This window comes from Equus caballus, chromosome 10 (assembly GCF_041296265.1).
Source record: "Equus caballus isolate H_3958 breed thoroughbred chromosome 10, TB-T2T, whole genome shotgun sequence".
NCBI classification, from domain to species: domain Eukaryota; kingdom Metazoa; phylum Chordata; class Mammalia; order Perissodactyla; family Equidae; genus Equus; species Equus caballus.
Window position 1 is genome coordinate 14,896,288 of NC_091693.1, and position 23,356 is coordinate 14,919,643.

At 54.7% G+C, this 23,356-nt stretch overlaps 1 protein-coding gene across 2 annotated transcripts; it reads right to left on the bottom strand.

Annotated features, from left to right (window-relative positions):
* Positions 1-1,549: 1,549 nt before the first annotated feature.
* On the bottom strand, positions 1,550-23,109 carry PHLDB3 (pleckstrin homology like domain family B member 3). Of its 2 annotated transcripts, none has more exons than XR_002810704.2 (16): positions 22,717-23,048; positions 21,842-22,196; positions 20,836-21,018; positions 20,543-20,680; positions 17,965-18,093; positions 17,627-17,788; positions 16,530-16,640; positions 16,287-16,370; positions 15,446-15,556; positions 8,708-8,807; positions 8,465-8,555; positions 8,293-8,380; positions 7,183-7,239; positions 3,663-3,851; positions 2,942-3,027; positions 1,550-1,926 (listed from the first exon to the last, which is right to left on the bottom strand). XR_002810704.2 is itself a non-coding variant. In XM_023649805.2 (16 exons), the coding sequence occupies exons 1-16, from the start codon at positions 22,959-22,961 to the stop codon at positions 1,792-1,794; spliced, it is 2,295 nt and encodes a 764-aa protein (XP_023505573.2). In that variant the 5' UTR covers positions 22,962-23,109; the 3' UTR covers positions 1,550-1,791. The 2 variants fall into 2 exon arrangements, 1 of the variants encoding a protein (XP_023505573.2); XM_023649805.2 differs by having other exon boundaries at positions 3,663-3,882; positions 22,717-23,109.
* Between the last annotated feature and the right edge of the window lie 247 nt (positions 23,110-23,356).

Consider the following 23,356-nt stretch of genomic DNA (forward strand, 5'->3'; position numbering starts at 1 on the left):
GAGGCCCCAAGGCCCCAGCTCATGTCCCGTCAGACTTCACTTACAAAACACAGACGCAAATACAAAGTAAGAATTTCCAGACAGCAACCCCAGAGCACCAGACCCAAGAGGGCTCTTCTGAGCGGGAAGACCTGTCGACTACACTGGGCACACACCCGTGATGCCCGTGAAGCTGACCCCAGTCAGGGCCTAGTTTGCAAGGGGCTGGGGGCTGAATTGATCCAAGAATCCAGATGTCTCACGCCTGGAGGTGGAGGCCAAGGGACACTTGGGGCCCCTGAGGGCCTGGGGATTGGGGTGTTTGCAAGGCCAGGACTCAGGAGCACCACATCTGGATCCTCAAGGAATCCTGGGACAGGACATCCAGGTCCTGAGGAGACGGGGACCAGAGGGACTGAACGCCGAGTTCCAGAGAGGACTGAAGGGGGAAAGCCCTGTCTCCACAGTGACAGCCGGGAGTGGGCGGGGCTGTTGTGTGGAGTCCCAGAATAGGCACCTGACGCAGATTAGGGATCAAGGAGAGCTTCTCAAAGGAGGGGACACCTTGGGTGAGACCTTGAGGATGCAGAGTTCTGTCTGCCTCGTTCACCACTCTCCCCACTCCTCTGCTTCTTTTTCTCATCAATTTACTCAACCATCGGATGCACCCTCAATACCCACTTTGCACTAGGCCCTCTGCTGTGGGCCAGGGATCAGACAGTGATGGAAACAGCCCCGATCCCTGCCTCCTGGGGCTCCCATCCAGCAGGGAGATACACTCATCAGCAGTGATGGCCCAGAGTAGTCAAGGCCATGATGGGGGCAGCACAGGCAGAGTGATCAGGGCAGGGATGGGAAGCCCTGAGCAAGCATCTGACTCCGCCACGAGAATCAGGGAGGGCTTCCTGGAGAAGGAAACATCTGAGCTATGACCTAAATGATGAGTAGGAGTTGGGTGGAGTGGGGAAAGGAAGAGTATGTACGAAGACTGAGGGGTGAAAGGGAAGCTTTTTTTCCATGGAATGAAATGTGCCCTACGGTGCTGAGGACACGGCAGTGACCAGGACAGGCCTGGCTCCTCCCTCATGGAGCTCCCAGTCCATAAGGACACAGATCCATCACCAGTGATGACCCAGGGTGTTCAGGGCTAGGACAGGGGAGCTCTAAGGGGGTGGAGGTGCCTGACCCAGCAAGGAGAGTCAGGAAGGGCTTCCTGAAGGAGGCGACATCGCAACTAAGACCTGAAGAATCAGGAGCCAGCTGGTTAGGGTAAGGCCACAGGGAGTACATGTGCCAAGACCTGGAAGGCAGGAGCCTAGGAGTTCCCAGAAATTGCCAATAGCCAGGTCAAGTCAAAAAGGGTGGAAACCCACAAACTAAAAAAACAAAATTGCCCAAGACTAAGGGCGCATGCGTCCCCATCTCCCTCCCCCAGCCTTGACCTTAGAGTCAAAGGCCTCCATTCCTAAGAGGGGAGAACAGGCTGTGGGACGCTTGGCTCTGAGGTCCCCATAACTCAGATTCCTGCCTGGCCCCAGACGCCTGGGCTGGAAACCACAGCAGCAACCACTGTTTTTCCTCCATGTTTAATTCGGTATCACAGGAGCACCAATAAATAGTTCCTTCCCGCCCCGTCAATCCTCCTCCCGGCCCAGGGCACGGCCCCAGGTGCTGGCTTCCCGTCACGGGAAGGCGCCTGCAGCCCTGAACGCCGCGGCTCAGGCCAGCCCGGCCGCAGCGCCCGCACAATTCCCGGGAGAGTTCCAAAGGGGCGGGGCCTCGCCGGGACGTCCCCCCAGGGGGCGGGGCCGCTCAGGGGGCGTGGTTCTCGTCGGCTGCGGTCACGATGACGTCCATCCAGATGCGCATGGCCTCGGGGCTCGGCGCCACCATGTAGAAAAGGCGTTCGTAGGTTTTGACGCAGAACGTCAGGCGAGGGTTGGGGCTCTGGAACAAGTAGCGGAGTGGAGGTGGTTAAGACAACACGTGGGTTCGAATCCCAGCCTTGCTAATTACAGGCTGTGTGGCGTTGGATAAGTTACTTAGACTCTCTGAATCTGTTTCCTCATCTGTCTTCCTAAATAATGCCACCTATCTCATTGGGTTATGAGGATTACATGAACTAACACAAGACCGGGCTTAGAATTTTAGGAGCAACAGGAAGTTAAAAGGAGGCGCCAGGTCCTCTTGTCCCAGCCTACCTTCTCCTATATTAGAAATATGAGCATTCAAATTTCCCCTCCCCAAAATCTAGGTCCCCCTAGCGGAAAGCTGGTGTCTACAGTCCATTTATTGAGAACCTATTTGCCAATCCCAAATTAAGTAAATCCCTTACATCCATTATCTGTTCTTAACCTTCTCAACTCTGAGGAAATGGGTTGAAGTGGCCCATTCTGCAGGTGAGAAAACTGAGGCCGGCAAAGGGAAGTCATTTTCCTGAGGTCCCACAGCTGGGATTCCAACTTACTCTCTAAAAAGCCATAGTTGGCTGCTCTCCTTCTAAACACTGAGCCAGCTGCCAACATTTAAATTCCTGGCACCCCACTTTTATAAAGTTTCCAATTCCTGAGCTCTCTAGGGAAAAGCGTATGATGTGACACCATGGGGCACATTCCCACTTGGCAGCTGTGGGCAGAAGCCGAGAAGGGATCGCCTCCTTTAGATGCTCCTGGGCCGCCAGGGTCCTCGCCCTGCTCTCTCCAGGCATTTATCCCCAGCGTGGCATCTGAGTTTGCCAAATTTTTGCTCTAAACATTTTGCTCCAAGAACAGTAACCGTGGCTGAGAGCCAGAGACTGAGCTCTTCATCTTTGGTCACTGCAGTGAAATGACCTGTTGGTCCCCCGTGCTGGATGGAGAACCCTGAGACTGGGGGCTGTGGGTGGCCTTTCCCGGGGACAAACCGCAGCTTGACGGCAGGGGCTCAGACCAGGAGGGCAGGGCGGCCCCCAGCAGGGCTTCACCTTGAAGGCGCAGCGTAAGTGGTCATAATAGACCTCCTCGATGGCTTGGAAGTAGATGACGCCTTTCAGCTTGGTCTCTTCCTTGTCTGACAGAGGGAGAGAGAAGGAAACAGAGTCAGTGAGAGGGGTCTGTCTGTGTGTCAGGGCGGGGGTCACTGGGCCCAGGCCCCGAGACTGGTGTTGGGGTGAGGAACATGGTGACGGAGTCTGAAGGCCCCAAAAGTACTGCGGTTGCAGGGTGAGTGAATGTTGATGGCACATGGGAGACGGGTGTGGAGACTGGACAAGACTGGGGAAGGAGGTCCGGGGACCTGGGATCCTCGGTCCTGGAGTTCCTTGGTCCCAGAGAAGGCAAGGGACTCAAGGAGAGGGTCAGAATAGGAGGAGGGGCCTGGACTTCTGGGTGTTGGGAGGGAGGATGGGGCTGGCGATGCAGCTGCAGACCCTCCTGAGGGCACCCAGGTACCCTCCTGGGTATCTTAGGAAGATGGGGTCTGCGAGCCAGAATTGTACAACACATCTGTTACCCAGGACGGCTGGGTCGATCAAGGAGGAAGGGGCTGGGCATCTGGACTCTTGGGTCCTGGGAGAAGAGGGGGCTGGGGATCCAGACCCGTGGGCCTAAGGGGGAGGAGGGGCGGGACTCCTAGGTGTCCGGGGGGAAAGCCTCCGAGCGGACTCCTCCCGGGTCCTGGGGCCCACGGCGGCCGGCCGGGCTCACCTGCGTAGTAGGCCAGGCGGCGGGCCTGGCGGTCAAAGCAGAACCAGCGCTTCCTCCAGGTCTTGATGCGGCCGCCCATCTTGACAAGGGGTCCGCGGCAGCAGCCCCCCGACACCCCCACGTGCGGGCAGTTTTCCGGGTTGTGGCCCCATCGTTCCAAGTGCTGCCGGAGATCCAAGACCCTGGGGCCTGGAGGGTGGGGTGGGGTCGTGGGTGGGGCCTGGGGGGTGGGGGGAGAGAAGGGGGCAGCTGACCGCCTAGGGTCAGGAGGGGGTCCTGCCTCCTGGAGTCCCGGGGGGAGCCAGCAGGGCTCCTGCGCAAGGTCTGCCACAGCCTTTAAGCAGTAATATTAACAAGGGCGGTCACGATAATGACTCTGGCAGCTACATTTATGGGTTATGACACACTGCCCAGGGCCTTCCCAGCATCAACTCCGTGACTCCCCACGGCCACCCTTAGCACAGGGCTATTAGGAGCTTCATAAATAACCCACCTGAGGTCACAGAGAGCTTCTAGGTGGCAGAGCTGGGATGTGAACCCAGGTCTTCCTGACCCTAGAGCTCACCCTGAAACGCCAGAAGCATGTCAGAAAAGTGAGGGACCCATGGGCCACAGTCCCCAAAGTGGGACCCTCATATACGGCCTCTGTAAAACAGGGACCATATTTGGTCAAGCAACCAAAACATGAGAGCACTGTTTCCATTATTATTATTGTTGTTGATGTTATTGTTCTTGTGATGAAATTAGTGATTATTCCCTGTGCTGAGCACTTTATAGGTATAATCCCTCTGCCCCCCAAACTCTCTTGGGGGGGTAAGTACTTATTAGCCCCATTTTACAGATGTGGAAACCAAGACTCAGAGAGGTTAAGTCACTAGGCCCAAGTCACACAGCCAGAGCTGACCGAGCCAGGACTCAGCGGGCAGAGCCGGTCATCTCAGGTGGCCACAAAGGGAAGAAGAATTAACGCAGTGAAAGGTCTACTGTTCCGACGCCCAGCCTCATCGTCCCTGTGCTTCCCACAGGACCCCTGCAAAGAGGGGTGTGATGGCCGTGGTCACACTGAGGCTCAGGGCGCGACACCTCAGGCTTCAGCACACAGACAGACCCCCCTGGGGATTGTGGGAAAATGCAGACTGGGATTCAGTCACTCGGCGGTGGGGGTGAGGCTCTGCACACCTATCGAGCTCCCAGGGATGTGGATGCTGCCGGTCCACGGACCACACTCTGGGTTCAACTGAGAAAACCGACGCAAGGCCAGAGCAAGCAGGGAGGAGAAAGAGATGAGGCTCCTTGGATGGAGGTGGGGAGAACGAGGAGGAGGGGAATCAGGAAAAGCCGGGGGGATGCACAGGAGGGGAAGGGGCGGTGAAAAAGGCCCCCAGTGGGGCCTGGAATCTTCTATAGGTCACCTCGCCAAATCCATACAGTAACACTATCACCACGTGTATGGAGGCTGCCACCATGTGTCCGGCATGGTGCCAAGCAATCACTTCATTTCCTCTCCAAAACAACCCACGACTGTCCCCAGTTGACAGAGGGGGGAAACTGAGGCTTCTAGAAGGAAGTGACTCACCAAGGTCACCCAGGGAGGATGTGGCAGAGTGGGGCTCCGATCTAGGAGAGCACAGATGAGCTTGGGACCCTCAGCTCTACCACTGCCCACCTGTGTCACATCCACAGAAGCCCTGCCCCTCTCGGGGCCTCAGTTTCCCTGTGCTGAAACCTGGGCTTCTCACAGCGCCCTCCTCACGGGGCCATTTTAGGGCTGGGCTCACTGCTGCCCGGCTCGCCACCCTGGGATTCCCAGAGAAATGCCTGCTCCCATGCACGAGAAGGCAGCTCGGGGTGTGAGCGGGGGTGGCGGGACAATGCAGACAGCGGGGGGCTGTTTAATAAATGATGATGCCAGCAAGCAGGAGAGCTTCATTTTTAATGAGGCAGAGCTTATGCCCGACAATGGGAAGGCTCCACCACCCTTCCTGCTGTATTGCACGGCCCGGCTCTTATCAGCACCTGGCCTGCTAGGTGTTTCACTTATTGATGCTGCTTTTTGTCTCTCTGCTCTGGAAACATCAGCTTCCCTGAGCGCAGGGACTGTCACTTGGGTCCCTGCTGCCCCCCCAGGACCTCCCCCACAGCAGGCCCTCCATAAATACTGGTTGAGATGAATAAGGAAAGGACACACGGTGGAGAAACAAAAAACAGGTTGAGAACAACGTGCCCGTTAACGGGGAAATGAATTCACAAAGCATGGTTTGATCAGGGTATGTGGAAAAGCATAAAAAAGATTCAAAGGCCCCTCAACAGAAAACACCAGTGCCCGAGGTGTGGTGGGGACACCTTCTTTTCTCTACGCTGTCATGTTCTTATGACAAACATATTCGTGCTATTCGCCTGGGTAAAAATAAAACTTTAATAAGGAACCGGCAGCTAAATGTAGAATGTGAGAAACTCGACATGATAAATGACTCGATTTTTTTCCACAAATAAGTGGCATTATTTTAAACAAGTGGAGGGGGAGGAAGACTCTTAAAGATTAGAGATTTAAGAGACATTTTAATCAAATGCATTATGGGTGCCTTGTTTGGATCCAGATTCAAATAACCAGCTATAAAAAGACATTTCGGAGGGGCCAGGCCTGTGGCATAGTGGTTAAGTTGGGCGCACTCTGCTTCAGTGGCCCAGGTTCGCAGGTCTAGATCCCAGGCATGGATCTACACCACTCATCAGCCATGCTGTGGCTGCGACCCACATATAAAGTGGAGGAAGACTGGCACAGATGTTAACTCAGGGCTAATCTTCTTCAAGCAAAAAAAGAGGAAGATTGGCAAGAGATGTTAGCTGGGGCTAATCTTCCTCAGCAAAAAAAAAAAAGAGAGAGAGACATTTTGGAGATAATTAGGGAAATGTGAATATGGACCATGTGTTAGGATAATACAGAATTATTAATAATCTCATAAACTTATCTATTGGATGAAATGATAGAACATCTGGAGTTTGCTGTAGAATATTCTACTGCAGAGTGGCAAGTAGGCGAGGAATCAGTAAGTCAAAGTTGGCAAGTAAAACAAGATTCAATCCTGACCATCACTGAAGCTGCCCGGGGTCCATGGGGGTTGATTAATCCGTTCTCTCTACCTTTGCCTATGCTTGAACATCTCTATAATAAAAAGGGTTTTATAGAAGAAACCAAAATAAATAAATACAACACAATTTTAAGTGACTTTTTTTAAAAGTCCCCAGCCTGTAGTTGCCTTCACTCTACAGTAACTGCTGACATCGTCACCCACTTACAGAAGAGGAAACTGAGGCAGAGAGAAGTAGAGCCTGTTACCCGAGGACAGACATGACCATAATGGGAACAGAAACTAGGTCTTTTGAGTTCCCCTTCCCTTGCCAAGCCCAGAACACTTTCCTGTGTCATTGGAGGAGAGAAAAGGGTGAGATGAGAAAGGACAGAGGCCAGGGGGCGAAACAGTGCAGAGACAGGTAGGGGTGAGGGCAGGGGGGCACTGACCATGATGGCAGGTATAGCAGGGCCTGAGGAACCTTCTGTGCTCTTTCTCATCCCCTCCTGTGGGTCAGGATGAAGGAGTCAATGAGGATGCTAACCAGTAAGAAGTGGGGAAAAATGTACTGGGTTCCTGAGTCTGAGGGAGGAGGGGCTGGGGGCCTGGACCCTTGGGTCTGAGGGAGGAGGGGCTGGGGGCCTGGACTCCTGGTCTGAGGGAGGAGGGGCTGGGGGCCTGGACCCTTGGGTCTGAGGGAGGAGGGGCTGGGGGCCTGGACCCCTGGGTCAGAGGGAGGAGGGGCTGGGGGCCTGGACCCCTGGGTCTGAGGGAGGAGGGGCTGGGGGCCTGGACCCCTGGGTCTGAGGGAGGAGGGGCTGGGGGCCTGGACCCCTGGGTCTGAGGGAGGAGGGGCTGGGGGCCTGGACCCCTGGGTCTGAGGGAGGAGGGGCTGGGGGCCTGGACCCCTGGGTCTGAGGGAGGAGGGGCTGGGGGCCTGGACCCCTGGGTCTGAGGGAGGAGTGGCTGGGGGCCTGGACCCCTGGGTCTGAGGGAGGAGGGGCTGGGGGCCTGGACCCCTGGGTCTGAGGGAGGAGGGGCTGGGGGCCTGGACCCCTGGGTCTGAGGGAGGAGGGGCTGGGGGCCTGGACCCCTGGGTCTGAGGGAGGAGGGGCTGGGGGCCTGGACCCCTGGGTCTGAGGGAGGAGTGGCTGGGGGCCTGGACCCCTGGGTCTGAGGGAGGAGGGGCTGGGGGCCTGGACCCCTGGGTCTGAGGGAGGAGGGGCTGGGGGCCTGGACCCCTGGGTCTGAGGGAGGAGGGGCTGGGGGCCGGGACTCCTGGGTCTGAGGGAGGAGGGGCTGGGGGATAGACCCCTGGGTCTGAGGGAGGAGGGGCTGGGGGCCTGGACCCCTGGGTCAGAGGGAGGAGGGACTGGGGGCCTGGACTCCTGGGTCTGAGGGAGGAGGGGCTGGGGGCCTGGACCCCTGGGTCTGAGGGAGGAGGGGCTGGGGGATGGACTCCTGGGTCTGAGGGAGGAGGGGCTGGGGGCCTGGGCTCCTGGGTCTGAGGGAGGAAGGGGCTGGATCTCCAGACCCTAAGGAGGAGGGTGGGGTCTCACCCTGGCCTTGAGCAGCCGCTCCCTCTCCGCCATGGCCTGCTGCAGGAGCCGCTCCATGCGGGCGATGTCTGGGTGGACGGCCCCACAGCTGGAGGAGGGAACAGAGACCACGGCAGTCACAGCCGGCCCGGCCTCTTCCCCCCATCCCCCTACTTTCCCTGTGACGTCTCACCTATTCCCGGGGCCGCAGTTCAGCAGCTGATAGAGGGGGTGTCTCCGGGAGTCTGCGGCTGCTGGCGGGAGGGCCGAGGCCTCCAGGGGTCCTGGAGGAGAAAGGATGGGCCCAGGAGGCTGGGATTCTCCCTAGTCCAAACCCCTCCACCTCTCCCCACAACAGGCGTCTAGGTTCCTCCATCCTGCGCTGCAGGAAGGGTGGTGACGGGGGAGGAGGGTGGGCAGTGGGAGGGGTTCTCACCAGTACAATGGAAGGACAGAGGTCGGGGGGATCCCCTCTGGCTCGCCCTGTCTCCCCTCTTCCGGGGCAGGCTTCCAGTCCTCTGGAGGCCGATGGAGCCCTGAAAACACACAAGGCCCGTGCACACAGGATAGGATGCTCAGTGTCAACTGTGAGTCGGAGGTCTGCCAAGTAACACCACCGTCTAACTGGCGCCGATCAAAAAGCTACTGTAAACGTGATGCTGAGTGAAAGGAGCCATCACAAAGGACCACACAGTGTCCCGTCAGAGTGGGCAAGTCCACAGAGCAGGAACTTAAGTGCTCGCCAGGGGCTGGGGCCAGAGAGGGATGAGGGGTGACAGCTAAAGGGTGCAGGGTTTCTTCTGGGGGTGATGAGTATGCTCCAAAATTGACGGAGATGGGCTGCACAACTCTGTGCATACACTAAAACCCACCGAACTGTGCACTTTCAATGGGCGAATTGTGTGGTATGTGAATTACATCTTGATAGTGAACTGAAGGTATGTGAATTACATCTCGATAAAACTGTGAAAAAACCAACCAAACAACCCGCGTTGGTAGGGATGTGGGAAACCCAGATGCTTTCCCACACACTGCGGGGTCGGCGGGGGGGGTTCAATGGGAACAACCTAAATGGAGGCCAACTTGGCTTTTTTTTTTCCATGACAAATACATCAACTTTTGAGCCCTGATTCCACTTCTAGGACTGGATCCTATGGATACACTCATACGTGTGCAAAATAGCCTGAGTTCAAGGTCATCTCCCGCAAAGCCGCGAGACCACCTAAGTGCTCATCAGCATGGGGCGGTAAATAAACCAAGGATTGTCCGCACCCAGAGAACTCCGCAGCATATAAAAAGGAGAAGGACGCTCTTTTCTTTATATCCAGATAGAAACTAATCTCAAGATGAAAGCAAGCACAGAACAGTGTAAAGAATATACATAATGCACAAAAAGAGGGGGAAGGATACACAGGACCGACTGTGTCACCGCAGAAGATCCCCAGGAAGACATGCAAAATGGGGAACCCTGGCCGCCCCGGGAAACAGCGGCGGGAGAGTCGTTTCTCTGAATGTACCCCGGTGCACTTTGAACCTTGAATGAGGGGAATGTTAGCTTTTAAAAAAAAATAAATCTGATGCCTAAACTCAACCTGTGTTCTTGCACCAGAAAAATTTTTTTTGTTTTTCTAGAAAAAACATTAGTGGGACAACTGACAAAACATAATAAGATCTGTGGATGTTAACAGTATGGTCTCGATGTTAGTTTCCTGAATTTGATCCCCGGGCTGTGGTTATGTAAAAGAACAGCCTTGACCTTGGGTAATAAATGTAGAAGTATTTAGGGGTAAAGGGGAGTCATGCTCCAGAAAAGAATCATAAATTGAGTGTGTGTGTGTGTGCGCGCGCACAGAGAGAGAAAGAATAATAAAGCAAATGTCACATGTGGTAAAATGCTAATTACAGAATCTGGGTGACAGGTACACAGGAATTCTTTCTACTATTTCTGTGATTTTTCATGTCTTAAATTATTTCAAAATTAAAAAATTACCAAAAACTGAAAATAAACTTATTTGAGAGAAATAAATAAAGATATAAAAACTGAAATCATTTTTTTAAAGAAAAAACAGCAACAGCTCTGCATGGATAATAAAGAATAATGAAAATAATAACTTGTAGGATTTGAGTACCAAGAAGGATACTCATGGCTATAGATCATAACTCATCAAACATATTTAATCCGTGAGTTCATAACAGTAAAGGAAAAATCAAGTTGGCTACCTTGAGAGGATGCAAGAGAACCAACTCTTAAAATTTTTAAAAATTTTTTTTGCTGAGGAAGACTGGCCCTGAGCTAACATCCGTGCCCATCTTCCTCTACTTTATATGTGGGACTCCTGCCACAGCATGGCTTGCCAAGTGGTGCATAGGTCCACAGCCAGGATCCGAACAGGCAAATCCCAGGCCGCCAAAGCGGATCGTGCAAACTTAACCACTATGCCACCAGGCCAGCACCCAACCAACTCTTAATTTTGAAGACAGGTGAATAAAGTGAAACCATCCAGCATTCTTCCTGCCTTTCCTACAAAAACCATACCCCTGGGTAACCAAATATTAAAGGAAGACAAGTCTGTCTCTCTTTTTTCTTTTTTTTGAGGAAGATTAGCCCTGAGCTAACAGCTGCCGCCAATTCTCCTCTTTTTGCTGAGGAAGACTGGCCCTGAGCTAACATCCGTGCCCATCTTCCTCTACTTTATATGTGGGACGCCTACCACAGCATGGCTTGCCAAGTGGTGCCATATCCGCACACAGGATCTGGGCTGGCGAACAGTGGGCCGCCGAAGCGGAACGTGAGCAGTAAAGAGAGCAAGGGGACAGTGCCCCCCACGGTCGCAGTCAGCAAACCATGCCTGGGAAACTCTACAGAACAGCCATTTGGTTTCTTCACCAAATAAATCGCAAGGGGACAAAAAAAGAAATGGAGGGGGGATCTATGGATTAAAGGAAACTTAAAAGAGAGATCCACCAAAAAGTATGACAAAACTATAGTGTTTAGCGATAGACACCTAATGGACAGAACTTTAAAGAAATGTAAGACAGATACTACTAGAAATGTGGTTATTCTAAGGAGGCAGCTGAGGGTTGTCATTGAGGGGGCAAGCAGTGGCCTTCTGGAGTGGCTGCCACTTGTATCCCCTGACACAGGTGGCAGTTACTGAGTGTTCTTATATAATAATTAAGCTGTGTGTGTGTTTGATGTGATTTTCTATATGTGTGTTATTTTTCATAATAAGGTTTGGTATTTTTTTGGTGAGGAAGATTGGTCCTGAGCTAACATCTGTGCCAATCTTCCTCTATTTTGTATGTGGGACCCTGCCACAGCATAGCCTGATGAGTGGTGTGTAGGTCCACACCCGGGATCTGAACCCTCGAACTCCAGGCCACCAAAGTGGAGCATGTGAACTTAACCACTATGCCACCGGGCGACACCCTATAATAAAGTTTTTAAAAACAGTAACAGCTGGGGCTGGCCCGGTGGTACCGCGGTTAAGTGAGCACATTCTGCTTTGGCGGCCCGGGGTTTGCCGGTTTGGATCCTGGGTGTGGACGTGGCACTGCGTGGCAAGCCATGCTGTGGTAGGCATCCCATATAAAGTAGAAGAAGATGGGCACGGATGTTAGCTCAGGGCCAGTCTTCCTCAGAAAAAAAGAGGAGGATTGGCAGATGTTAGCTCAGGGCTGATCTTCCTCGGAAAAAAACAAAAAACAAACAAAATAAAAACAGTAACAGCCAATATGTATCAAGTGCTCCTTATGTGCCCAACAGCGTACCTGGAACTCTGCAGAGCCACCTAAGCTTCTAAAAGCCCTGGGAGTCAGGATGGTTCGAGCCCCTTGACAGAGAGGAAGGCCAGTCCTGAGTTCCTCTGCACTCTCTCCTTCCTTCAACCCATATTCCCAGCACTTTCTGGCTGAGAGAACTCAGAATCTTGGCACTGAGGAAACAGGTGAGTAAGATGGACCCAGGCCTTGTCTGCATGCCATTGACGCTGTAGGAACTGAACAAGCCATCACACAGAATGTGTCATCAGAAATGCTGTGAGTGAAAAGAATAGGGTGTTATAAAAGAGGACCTTCCAGACGCTGACCCTAAGGCCCAAAGGATAAGAGTTGACCAGAGAAGACTGAGAGGAAGTGTTCCAGGTGGGAGGATCAGCAAGTGCAAAGGTCCTGAGGCAGGAACAAGGATGGGATATTGGCAGGTCAGCACTCCTGCAGCTGCACAGAGTGAGTATGGGGAGAGTGGTGAGAGGTGGGCAGGGGCCAGATCATGTAGAGACTTGTGGGCCATGGTGAGGAGGCTCGGGGGCCCGCTGAAGGCTTTTGGTGGGGAGGACTGAGGACGAGGGATGAAGACGGAGACATCAGGGAGGAGGTGGGTATAAGATCACAAGAACCAGAGTTGAGGGTGGGAGTGGGTGGAAGAAGGATAATACATATAATAATACTAGTCATTATAATTATAATCAGAGTAACAGCAGCCCACCGACTGTGTGTCAGGCACCCACTAAGCACTTTAAAGCATTAACCAATGCATGCTGTTATTATTCCCATTTTGCAGCTAAGTAAAGTGAGGCACAGAGACGTGTCTAGGTTCAGCCAGCTAGGCTGTGGCAGAACAGGTATTTGATCCCAAGCAGTCAGTACTCTTCGCCATCCCGTGATGCGGGAAGTCAGGGGTGAAATTGAGAAGGGGTGAATAGGCCTCAGAGGAGAGAGAGGAGGGGCAAGGAGGAGTAACGGGTTCATTCATGCACTCATGCATCCGCTTGTTCATGCTGCTCTGGCTGAGTCAATAATACTCCCTGGTTCTCACATGCTTTGAGGTCCCCAGTGCTCCCTCTGGAGGAGTGCTAAGCAGGGTGCCCAGTCGGATTCTGACGGGTTCCTGGGGACCCTCATCTCCCGAAAGGCACAGCCTGGGGAGGCAGGCAGACTTGGCTCCTGCCTAGCTCTGACCCTTACTGCATGTGACTTTGCGATCATTGCCCTTCTCAGGCTGGATTCCCCTCAGTGAAGGGAGGACCGTCCCGCTGCCCTGCGCACCTGGTGCCAGGGGGAGAGGAGATCCACGTCGGTGGGGACAGGGGCCCCCGGGCCTTAGAAGACCCGTGTCCACAGGAGCCAATAACTCAGGCAATGACTCCACAGGAATGGACACGGCTGCCCACCAAGGATTTACAGATCTGTGATTGACTTATAAGGGTCACCTTCACTGTAGGTCATGTTGCCTGGCAACACAGCTGGCGCCCCACCTTATCAGGCTTCCGCGGAACCAGCTAGAAAGTTACAGATCTGCTAACCATTTACTCAAACAATAACAGGACCCACTTCTGCAGGTTCTTCTGAGTGAAAAATGGAATGATAGATTATTTATACACACACATACATATTATACATATAATCTCAGGAACATATATATATTAGGTTGAACCATCTCAAAATGTCAATATTTGACTGTTTCTCACCTTTAAAGAATAGCAATTCCATATGGTTCGAAATGACAAAATGGGCTTCGAGCAGACCCTAGCCTACTTTAAGCTCTCAAAAATGATTATTTTATTATTATATATTATTATAATAATACATAATAATATAATAGTATATATTATAATAATAAATAATATATTATTATATTAATATATTAAATAAATATATATTTATATTTATATATTATACTTACATAATATATAAATATATTATAAATAAATATATAAATAAAATAATATAATTATAATATAATATAATAATATATTAAATAATAAATAATATATTGCATATGATACAATATAATCGACAACTATATGTTATAACAGACAATATAATTAATTAGACAATAATTAATGTTACTGTTCTTGAGTGTACAAAGCCACACATGCACACACAGGGGTATTCGTGACAGCACTGCTTAAACTGTAAAAGCCTCAAGTCACAATCACCATGCGCAGAGGAGGGCGGGCTCAATGCCCTACGTAGAACCGTGTGCCACGTGGACGCCCAGAGTGGGGAGACCATAGGCTCTGAACACAGAGTCCCGGGTTCAAATCCCGGCTCTGCCACATAAATAATTCGTAAATGTATTAATTAAGTAACGTCACCTCTTCCTCAGTTTCTTTCCCTATAAAATGGAGATAAGAACCTAGCTGGGAGAGTTGCTGCAGAGACGGAATGAGTGAATCCGTATGAAGCATTTAAGCAGCGCCGGGCACACTACCAGGACTCAGCGGATATTAGCTGTCATTATTACTGTTATTGTTTATATTGTTATTATTACAGAGTCATTAAAAATGATGAAGCAGGGCTGACCCTGTGGTCAAGTGCTTAAGTTCTCTTGCTCTGCTTCGGCAGCCCAGGGTTTCAAGGGTTCGGATCCTGGGTGTGGACCTAGTGCCGCCCATCAGGCCACGCTGAGGCAGCGTCCCACGTGCCACAACTAGAAGGACCTACAACTAGAATATACAACTATGTACCGGGCGGCTTTGAGGAGAAAAAAAAAAAGAAGATTGGCAACAGATGTTAGCTCAGGGCCAATCTTTAAAAAACAAATGACGAAGCAGCTCTCAATATATCAATAGAAAACAGTCTCCTTAAGAGAGTGTTAAGTTAGAAAATAAAAGCAACTAGTTAATATACACATTTTTGAAAAAGACATTTACAGGCTGTCACAAAAGCCACCAATCTAAGCGCTCCCCCCAAACCCACACAACTGAAACAAAATCTTCTTCCTCTGATCGTCCCTCCCACCTCATGCAGGGCCTCTGACACTGTCTACTCTGTTGCATTTTAAGAAGTTAGTAACGACCCATTCATGGAATGTTTTCACCCATTAATAAGGTGGGGCACCCGGTTTCAAGACGATTTGGAAGGCAGGACCCTGGGGAGGAGCTGTGGGGGAGCTGGGGGTGGGGGGTAGAATTTCTTATCAATCCGCCCCGTTGGGTCGCTTTTAAAATTCCCTCTTGGGAGCATAAGTTCCCACTTTGCCAGGGGAGGAGTGGGGTGTGAGTCAGAAGAAAGAAAAATAACAATAAAGCTGGAGGCTGATAAAAATAAAAATCCCCTTTGATCATCTTTCCCTGTCCCCCATGCCCCATGCAGAGGAAGCCACAGTGGAAGTTCTGCAGACGCAGTGACCAGACGGACAGGTGGGGAAACAGAGGCAGTGGGGGGGCACCTGCAGGGAGCTGTGAACCGAGAGGAGGCAGGAAGAGGCGGCGGTGGCAGTGTGGGTGGTGGGGTCCTGGAGCACCAGCAACCGGCGGTCTGTCTTCTGGGTGAACAGGAGCTGCGTGAGGGGTGGAGGCTAATGGGAGCTGGAAGGATCTCATGGGACCCACCAGTTCCCGGATGCTCGGGCCCATGCCTCTAAGGCCAGCTCATTTCTCAGATGGAAAAACGAAGGCTCAAGGTCACAAGAGCTGGAACATGGTCTTAGTGAGCCGGGCTGTGGGCAGACTGCTGGCTCCCTGAGGAGGAGGGGCTGCGCCAGGATTCCTGGTCCCAAGGGTAAAAGGGATTAGGGGCTGGGAATCTTGGATCTCAGGGGAGGAGGGGCTGGAGGATGGACTCCTGGGTCTGAGGGAGGAGGGGCTGGGGGATGGACTCCTGGGTCTGAGGGAGGAGGGGCTGGGGGATGGACTCCTGGGTCTGAGGGAGGAGGGGCTGGGGAATGGACTCCTGGGTCTGAGGGAGGAGGGGCTGGGGGATGGACCCTGGGTCTGAGGGAGGAGGGTCTCAGGGCCTGGACTCCAGGGTCTGAGGGACGAGGGTCTCAGGGCCTGGACTCCAGGGTCTGAGGGACGAGGGTCTCAGGGCCTGGACTCCAGGGTCTGAGGGAGGAGGGGCTGGGGGCCTGGACTCTTGGGTCTGAGGGAGGAGGGGCTGGGGCCTGGGACCCCTGGGTCTGAGGGAGGAGAGACTGAGGGCTTGGACTCCTGGTCTGAGGGACGAGGGTCTCAGGGCTGGACTCCTTGTCTGAGGGAGGAGGCACTGACAGGCACACGAAATCCCCGTACCTTAGTGAGGGCCTGGTTGGGCTCAGAGAAGTCCCCGCCCGGGATTCCCTGAAGGTGATTCAGCTCGAGCAGTCGGCTCCGTTCCTAGGGGAGGGCAAGACATCGCCGGTGACCACACCTCAGAGTCAGGACAGCCATCCCAGCATCTTTCCCTGATGCCAGGAGACACTTGGGGACAGGAAGGGATGGGATGCCGCAGGCAGCAGTGAGGACAGGCGGCCAGGTCTCACACAGGCAGCTTACCTGCGTCAGGGCCTGAAGGGCCTCCTCCTTCTTCCGGCTCAGCCCCCGGCTCTCAGCAGCCATCTGCTCCCCCAGCGACTTGAGCTGCTCCTCCAAGACCTGGATCCGGCGCTGCAGGGCACCCCCAGAGCCCCGGTTACTCAGGGTCCCAGGGTCCCGGGGTCCCCGGGTGGCTCCCACAGAACCAGGTCCTCCTTGAGAGCCTGGGGTGTGCTCCACCCCAGAACAGAGACTCTGGGATCTGGGTGCCTGGGAAGGGGTGGGGGACTCAGAGTCAAGCTCCCTGGTAGCTTCTTCCCTCTTAGGACCTAGATGAGACCTGGGGTGGGCTGGAGGGGATGGAAGATCAGACACACAGACAGAGACCGAGGGAGACAGAGACCCAGAGAGAGTCGTCGAGAACAGAGAGTGAGAGAAAGGGACAGACGGAGAGACAAACCAGAACAGATACAGAAAACAAGGACCAAGACAGACACCAAGAGACAGAGAAAGGAGACAAGAAAGAAACAGAACAGAGACAGACAGAAGCTGTGTGCGACAGAGGAAGGGGAAAGAGAGAGAGACAGGAAAAGATCCAGAAACAGGTGGGGAAAGGAGACCCATATCAGAACGGTCTAATCCAAAACTCTGTGTTAAATACAGTCAGATGTGTCGGCTTTTCCAGCAGGACTTGTCAGACCCTCGAATGTGAAGCTCCCAGAAGGACTTGTGGGAATGTCCTTTGGGACGAGGGTTGAGAGACACAGAGTGTAGTGGAGAAGACTGAGCAGGTTCAGATCCCAGCTCTGTCCTTCCCAAACAAGGTGACCTTGGACAAGATCATTTGAGCACCTTGACCTTCAGTTTCTTCATTTACAAAAGGGAAAAAATACGACTTGCCTCGTAGGATGGTTGTAAGGATTCAATGAGCAAATACTCATGAAACCTTTAAGACCATGCCTGGCACACGGTCATTGCTCGATAAATGTCAGCGGTGTTGTTACTGCTCCGAAGAACATGACACAGGTAGGAAATGAGGACAGAGACAGGGTCACATACAGAGTGGAGGAGACAGAGGGGAACAGCGAGGGAGGCAGGGCCAGGCCTGCCTGACTCACCCTGTGCTGCGCCACACTGGCCTGAAGTTCCCGGGCCTCAGGGTCCAGCGCCCGGGTCCCAGGGCTGTCCCGGTCCTCCTCCTCCCGCCGGCTCTCCCGCTCCAGTTGCTGGAACTCCAGGTCCTCGTAGGCACGCTGGGCCACATCCAGCTGCTCCCTCATCTGTGGGTGGGAACCCCAAAGGGCTGGAGGCCTGGAGTCAGGGGTCCTGAGGGGTAGGGGGCTCGGGGCCTGAACTCTTAGGTGGGGGAGGAGGGGACTGAGGGCCTGGGCGTCTGGGTCCTGGGAGAGGAGTGGCCTGGACAGCAGGTCCCTGAGCGAGTCCGGGGGGCCCTCACCTCATGCACCCCCTGCATAAGCCGCTCCCGCTGGTCCTCTGGCTGTGACTCGAGCTGTCCCTGGGCCTCCTGGAGTTTCCGGCGCAGACCCTCCACACGAGCCCGCTCCTGGCTCAGCCGCCTCTGCTCCTGAAAGGACAGCCAGCCTCTGAGCACAGAAAGGGAAATAGAGGCCCCAAGGGCCAGGGCAGCCGGCTCACAGACCTCTGCCTGGGGTGTTGGCTCCAGGAGGGCAGGGACCCCGTCTGTCTCAGTCACTCTTGTACAGGCCTGTCCCAGAGTAGGCGCCAAGTAAACGGTTATTTAAGAAATGAATGAAAGAATGAATGCAAAACGTATCCATGCTGGGTGATTGAGACTGGGGCCCAGAGCAGGGTCGCTCCAGGTGGGGACACAGCCAGTTACAGCCTGGGACAATCAGCACAGTGAAACACAGAGACTACAGGAACCCTGAAGGGGGAGCAGTTTCTACTGGGGTAATCCAAGGCTTCCTGGATGGGAGGATTTGAAGGTGAGCCTCAAAAATCAGGGAGCATTCAGACCTGGGGACAAAGAGGGAGCTGGAAGGGCATTTTGGACTGAGGGAACAGCATGTCACAAATGCACCATGAAGTTGAAAAGTACAGGAAGTTTAGAGGGCAAACTCGGGTCAGAGAAGAAGATGTGGTGGAGGGAAGACATGGGGAGCTGGTGGGAGACAGCAGTGGAAAGGTGGGTACCACACAGCTCACATCGGGTTTCGTCAACCAGGCGGAGGAGCCCCTATCCTGGGGCAATGGGGAGCCAAGGAAGGATTGAAAGGCTAGAGTAGGATCTGGGTGTGGAACGATTCCTCTGGGAGATGGATTCAAGGGGGTGAGACCAGCTCTTTCATGAGTCCTCCAAACAATGAGGATGAGACCTAAACCGGGTCTGGGCAGCGAGGATGCAAAGGAGACGGACCAGAGAGAGAGGTTCAGGGAGCAGAGAGACAGGACATGTTGACTGACAGGCTTGGGGTCAGTGAGAGGGAGGTGTGAGGAGAAGGGCCAGGACGGCGGCCTGGTGACCAAAGGGACAGTGAGATAGAGACAATGTGGAAAAGGGAGTTGCTGAGGTCAGTTTTCTATCCAAAATACAATGATAAGGTGAATGATAAGGGGTCAGATGGAAGAGGGGCTGTGAGATGGACTCCTGGGTCTGAAGGAGGAGAGGCTGGGGGCCTGGACTCCTGGGTCTGAGGGAGGAGGGGCTGGGGGCCTGGACTCCTGCGTCTGAGGGAGGAGGGGCTGGGGGCCTGGACCCCTGGGTCTGAGGGAGGAGGGGCTGGGGGCCTGGACCCCTGGGTCTGAGGGAGGAGAGACTGGGGGCCTGGACTCCTGGGTCTGAGGGAGGAGGGGCTGGGACCTGGACCCCTGGGTCCTTGGGGAGGAAGGAGCATCTAGGACCCAGTATCCTAGGAAGCAGCACACACAGGAGGGAATTTCAGGAGGGAATCAGGGCTGGGAGAAATATAGGTTCTCTGAGCGTCAGTGAAGACCCAGACCCAGCCACAGGAAATTGCCATGTATATGATAAAGGCAAAGAAAAAGACTGATAGAATTACAGCACCCATTTTCCAACCTATAACGATAACCAATCTAAGCAATGACCACCGAGAGATCTTAAAGCTTTAGGTAAACGATTCTTATGAAGGGATCAGAGCGAGCTCGCTGAGGTCTGGACAGCCAGAGAGGATTTCCCCCGACTCGGCGTGCGGGAAGTACTAACGCGCATCTGACTCTGATCCAGCCTCGACATGCAACCAACACCTGCTCGCACAAGAGGAACACAGTAAAGGACATCACAGGCACACAGACAGCCCCTCCTTGACTGAGAAACAGAAGACTTGGTTTCTCCAACAAATCGTATGGGGAGCAAACCATACAGTGAGCAGGAACCATCAAGGTGAAACAAGACATACGAGACATTTCAACCAATTACAACACACTCACCTTTTGGGGGCCTGATTCAAACAGCCAGTGGCTAACTGGCCTTTTTGAGACAATCTAGGAAACCTGAAAACCGACTGGAAATGAGACGACATGAAGAACTTAATTTTTAAGGGGTGATGACGATATCGTGATAATCTTTCTAAAAAGGAGTTCTTATCTATAAGATAAGAACTAAAGGATTTACAGGCAAGATGATGTCTGGGACTGGCTTTTAAAATTAGGGACCTAGGCACAGGGAATCAAATTGAGGGATATGAAACAAGAACAGAAGATTAATCACAGCTGAAGCTGGTGAGCACCCCACACCGCAGCCCCCTGACTATTCTATTTTCGTTGGTTTGACGTTTTTCACAACATGACATTTAAAGAGCAAAGAGAGATTGACAAAGGAAGAGGCCCCAGTGAGTCAGGCCCCAGAATCATGGTGGGGAGAGAGGGGGAAAACAAGGAGAGGCATCTACCACACACACCCCTCCCCCCCCACCCAAGTATCCATATTTGGGGAATGGGGTCACCCCATGGGCCCAGGTCCCAGGAGCACCACCAGGAAAATCCATCCGACAAGGAAGGAAACTGATGATGAAGACCACGCCGGCCAAACGGACCTGTTCCCGCTGCTCCTGGGCGCCCTGCTCCGTGTCCACCCGCTGCCCGAGCAGGTCCCGGAGCTTGTCCTCCTCCCGCCGAGCGGCCACTCGCTCCCCAGCCAGCTCGCCCCGCAGCAGGGCCACTTCCACCTCCATCTGCGGAGAGAATGCGAGGGCTGGTGCCCAGAGGCCTGGGTCCAAGGACGGAGGGGGCTGGGGGCTGAGACTCCTGGGTCTGAGGGCGTCCTGGGAGCCTGGCCTTGCAGGTGCCCAGGAGTTGGGCCAGACTTCCCCAAGGTCCGCAGCCTCACCTCGATCCTCAGCTCCTTCCTCTGGCGCTGTAGCTCCTTCACTCTTTGCTCCATCAGGGCCACGCGAGTCAGTGCCTCCAGCTGCTGCGCTCGAAGCCGCCGCGCCGCCCCTCGCACCCCTTCCCAAGACTGGGAGGATGAGGGGGGCGTGGCCGGGAGCTGCACGGGAGGTGGAGCCTCCGCCTGAGGTTGAAGAGGGCGTGGTCAAGTGGAGAGGCCTCGCCCCCCGGAGTCACCAAGTAGGTCTGTTCCCCACCACACATGACCCTCAGGGGGTCTGAGTCGGCCTGACTCAACCACCGCGCTCTTATACTCAGTTGGGGGAGGGTGCAGGTCCGGGGCCACCCGGCCCCAGGAGCAGGCCCAGGGGCTCGCCGTCCAGGGAAGCATAAGAAACCCACTCAAGGAAGGCTTTTTTCTCCATCCAGGTCCCCTTCTCTGGGCGTCCCGTCCTCCTAGGCCCTGGACCTCTCGCTCTCTCTCCCGAATCTCTCTGAGTCTTTCCTCCTGTTTCCCTGGACTTGGTCCCTCCAGCCCAGTATCTGTCTTCTGTCTCTGCATCGCTAGGTCTCTCTCCCCCTCGGAGTATCGCCCTCTCTCAAGGTCTCTCTGTCTCTGTTTCTGTCTCTCTGAGCATCTCTGCCCTTTGTTTCTGCGTTTCTGTTTGCGTCGCTATTCCCATCTCTCTGAGTCCCCGTCTCTCGATCTCTCTCTCTCTGGTCTGTCTGTGTCTCTGTCTCTTTTGGGTCTCTTTGGGTCTTTGTCTCTCAGTCTCCCTGTCTCCGGGTCTCTGTCTATCAGGGGGTATAGCTGTCTCTCGATGTCTCTGAGTCTCTCTGGCTCCGTCTCTGACTCTCAGGAGTCTCCATATCTCTGAGGCTCTCTCTCTGTCTCCGGGTCTCTGTCTGTCTGGTCTCTCTATACCTGTCTCTCTGTGTCTGTCATCCGCTTGGGTCTGTGTGTCTTTCTGGGTCCCCCCGTGGCCCTCGCCCTCCAGGTCCCTCACCGCGTCGCGGCTGCTCTCCGTGCTGCTGCCTTCTCCCACTTCTTCCTCTTCCTCCGCCTGCTGCTCGGCTCCTCGGCCGCTCGGACGCTCCGCCGGGGCCTCGGGCGCCTCCTGCTCGCGGGGGTCCTCGGGGTGCTCCCGGGACTGGGCAGCCCCTTGGGGCCGGACCTCCGCGTCGCATTCCGGGACCGACGGCGGCTGGGTCCCCTTTTCGGGGCTGCTCGGCGTCCCCATGGCCGCTCGGTGCTCCTGCGGAGTGGGCGGGGCCCGAGGCTCCGGGGGCGTGGCCTGGCGGCGAGGGGCGGGGCCCGAGGCCAGAGCGCGCACCCGACGGCTCTGCTCCAGGAGGCGGGGCCTAAGGGTTCAAAGGCTGGAGCTGAGCATCCCGGGGGCGTGACCTGGAGTTCCCAGGGGCGGGGTTCGGGGGGGGCGGGGCGCTCCTAGGGCGCCACGCCCCCGGAGGCGGGACCGGAATTTGAGTCCCGGGTCCTAGCCCGCCCCCTACCGGCCTCTTCCTGCTATCCAGGTGTTCAGCCCTGTACGCTCCCGGCAGCCCCGCGCAACCCTTGGACCACCTTGGAGCGACCCCGTCTCCTTCTCCCTCGGGGACTCAGGAGTCCCAGCTCCCGCCCCCTCCTCCCCGGGGCCAGGTAATCTTGGCTCCGACCCCAATGTAAGGGAGCAGCGCCCATGCCATCTCACCCAGGGGTCCGGGAATCGGGGCTCCTAGTCTCCCCGTCTCTGGACCAACCAGGGGTCTGAGTCCTCTGCTCCTCCCGGGAGCGAGATTCCTGAACTCCCGCCTCCTCCTCTCCCGCAGACCCAGGCGGCCGAATCTCCGGCCCCCGCCGCCCCGGCAGCCCCGGCCCCCTCACCTGCTCCGGCGCGCTCCTCTGCGCTCTGGGCGCCGCAGTGTCTGCCTACGAGACAGGTGGCTGGGGAAGAGGGAGGAGAGACAGGCTGCTCGGTCCCCCTCCCCAGCAGCCCGGAAGTGGAGGGGGGGACAACAGGTCCAACAGCTCCCAAGGGAGGAGGGAGCGACCAGCTTGCCCCACCCGTGGCGGCCGCGGCCGGCCGTGGCAGGCGGCCCCACCAGCCCCACCCTCGGGAAACCCAGCATCACGACCCCCCTCTGCCTCCAGCTTCGCAATTCCTGCCCCCTGGAGGGCCAGGCGTTCTGATCACCTATGTATCAGCGCCTCCCTAATGCCCAGACCCTGGGAATCCTGAAAGGAAGAGGGGAACAGAAATAGGGGCCTCTCCCCTCTAATAAGCCCTTTAGAAGGGCCCCGACCGGTTTGGGGAGCTGGGCAAGGGGAGGGGGTGCCCTGAGCTGAGTCAGAGACCCGCCCAGAGACAGGGGGAAGTGTGGCCCCCCCACTTTGCTATGGGGTGAAGGGCAGAGGTTAAAGGTCTCAGCCAGACCCTTTCCTCCTCTCTGGGCAAAAACAGGAAAATAACTAGCATGTGAGAAGGGACTATTGGATGTTAGGAGCTGTGCTAAACACTTTATAC